A 2,726-nucleotide genomic window follows, 5' to 3' on the forward strand; every position below is an offset into this window, starting at 1 on the left:
CTTTGATGTTGCTGGTTGGAAATATGACCTGTTTCCAGATTTATCTATATTTTGAGTAAACCTCCATTGAAATCGATGGAACAGACCTAAGTTGACAGATAATCCATCTGCTTGGCCTGCCATTGCTCCAACAGCGTTACCTCCCCAAAGTCTTCAGGTTGCACCAAGAGATACCAAGACTTGTTCGATATTTCTTTCAGTCAACTTGATGCCCTCTTCTGCTCCACGAGGACCCCTATCCAAGCCTGGTCCACCCTCTGATCCAGTAGAAGCATCTCAGGGATGCTCATTTGTCTTCCTTTCCCACTTCCTTCTGCAGGTACTCAGTCCCGGAGCACTGGCAACAGCTCTCAGTCCTTCGAGTTAGAGTTGTCTCAGGAAGGATTCAGTGCCTTACACACCCAGGTGAGTCACCCTCATCTCAGGTCACCCAATGCAAATTAGATGTTGTTAAGTAGCAGGTCAGACTTAAAATAGAGAGGAAAATCATTCAGAATTAAATGCCTGTGGAAATGAAGATCAGTGGGCTTCCTTGGACAAATCATAGGTAGAGGCCTTAGTTTTTGTGGACTGCAATGTCTGAAAGGAAAGTGTGCAGAATTAGACTTCTTTGGATTCCTGATTTCTACAGAGGTACATTGGTTTGACTAATTCAGAGTAAAGGATGTTTGATTTGTCCCAAACATGATTAGAATAGAAATAGAAATAGAAATAGAATAGTTGGAAGGAAACTTGGAAGTCTTCTAGTCCAACCCCCTGCTCAGGCAGGAAACCCTATACCATTTCAGACAAATGTTGTCCAATCTCTTCTTAAAAACTTCCCGTGTTGGAGCATTCACAACTTCTGGAGGCAAATCATTCCACTGATTAATTGTTCTAACAGTCAGGAAGTTTCTCCTTAGTTCTAGGTTGCTTCTCTCCTTGATTAGTTTCCACCCGTTGCTTCTTGTCCTGCCTTCAGGCGCTTTGCAGAATAGCTTGACTCCCTCTTCTTTGGGGCAGCCCCTGAGATATTGGAACACTGCTATCATTTCACCCCTCGTCCTTCTCTTCATTAAACTAGACATACCCAATTCCAGCAGCCGTTCCTTATATGTTTTAGCCTCCAGTCTCTAATCATCTTTGTTGCTCTTCTCTGCATTCTTTCATTACAGGTTATTACAGGTGGGTTGTAGAAAAGAAAAATCAGAATATATTAATGCCCTACGAAAGGAGGAAGACGACAATTTCCATCAGAAGGATTTATTTTCTTTCGGTTGATTAACATCTTCTCTGCTTTGCTGGTTCTTTTGCTGGTTTAGGATGGCTCCATACTGGGGGCAGTCGGAACCTATGACTGGGCTGGAGGACTCTTCCTTTTCAACAGGCAGGGTGATGTGACTTTTATCAACATCTCCACCTCCTCCACAAATGATTTGAAAACTGCTTATCTTGGTAAGAGTAAAATGCAACCTCATAGACAGGGGTAGGCAACCTCAGCTCTTTTATGACTCGTGGACTTCAACTCCCAGAATTCCTGAGCCAGCCATGTTGAGGAGAGAGGGAGAGGTTTCCATGCTGAGCCATGCTGGCTCAGGAATTCTGGGAGTTGAAGTCCACGAGTCATAAAAGAGCCGAGGTTGCCTACCCCTGTCTATGAGGTGATTGTATTGTTAATATTCTGTACTAAAATTAAGTCAGGGGTCGCTTTTTATTATATGTGTTTGATGCATTTCTTTTGCCCCTTTATTCGTTTGTAATTCCTTTTCATGTTAATTTGTATTACAATGCACGGTGTTGAAACTGAAATAATAAAGAGATTTAAATCATAAAGAGATTATTTAAAAATGTAGTTTGAGGATATAAGAAAGGAAGATCTAGGAACTGTTCTTACTGCCAGGGACAGTTGCTTGTGGCTAATTTTGATCTTGGGCTACGCATACCCCAGAAGCATCTGCATTATCCTGGCTAGTTGAGAATACCTTTTATAAAACTGTAAATAAGCTGTGTGCCTTTGTTTCATCCTCTTCCTTGATCATCCTTGTGTCCTCACCAGGTTATTCAATTCAGGAAGTTCAAGTCAATGGGCGGACAAGCTTCGTAGTGGGAGCCCCGCGTTATCAACACATGGGCAAAGTGGTCTGGTTCAGCCAAAAGAGAGGGCAGTGGCAACAGATATCAGAGCTCTCTTTAAAGCAGGTAAATGGGCTGATCACCTGCAGGAATGATTTAGCTTGTAAGCTTGTATTTTGATTGGGCCTACGGTCCATCAACCAGAGAAGGAGATTTCTCTCTTGATAGCAGCCTTCCAATGTTTGAGAGGCTGTCGCAAAGAAAAGGGGGACAACCTTTTCTCCAAAGCACTGGAGGGCAAGAAAAGAAGCAACAGATGGAAACCTATCAGAGATACAACCTAGAACATAGGAGAAATTTCCTGACAGTTAGAACAATTAATCAGTGGAACAACTTGCCTCCAGAAGATGTGGGTGCTCCATCACTGGAGGTTTTTAAGAAGAGAGTGGACAGCTGTTTATCTGGAATGGTGTAGGGCAGACATGTCAAACACAAGGCCTGGGGGCCGGATGCGGCCCATGAAGTGGTTTCATGTGGCCCGCGAAGCCATCCTGGAAACAGTGAGGGAACGGCCCCCGCTGCCTTGGCCCTGGCCCAGGCTGGCCGGGAGGGAGCCAATGTACAATTTTGTGGTGGCCATCTATGCTGAAAGGCATTCAGTCTTAGCTCCATAA

At 44.0% G+C, this 2,726-nt stretch overlaps 1 protein-coding gene across 1 annotated transcript in view; it reads left to right on the forward strand.

Moving 5' to 3' along the window:
* The window catches only part of LOC107296289 (integrin alpha-D-like), a 43,332-nt gene that overhangs the window by 13,951 nt on the left and 26,655 nt on the right, over positions 1 to 2,726 (forward strand). Inside the window, exons 10-12 of the mRNA XM_029286024.1 lie at positions 320 to 405; positions 1,302 to 1,434; positions 2,036 to 2,178. Coding sequence (XP_029141857.1) covers positions 320 to 405; positions 1,302 to 1,434; positions 2,036 to 2,178 — 362 coding nt within the window. The remainder of the gene's footprint in view (positions 1 to 319; positions 406 to 1,301; positions 1,435 to 2,035; positions 2,179 to 2,726) is intronic.

This window comes from Protobothrops mucrosquamatus, unplaced genomic scaffold (genome assembly GCF_001527695.2).
Source record: "Protobothrops mucrosquamatus isolate PMUCROS unplaced genomic scaffold, P.Mucros_1.0 scaffold2733, whole genome shotgun sequence".
NCBI lineage: Eukaryota > Metazoa > Chordata > Lepidosauria > Squamata > Viperidae > Protobothrops > Protobothrops mucrosquamatus.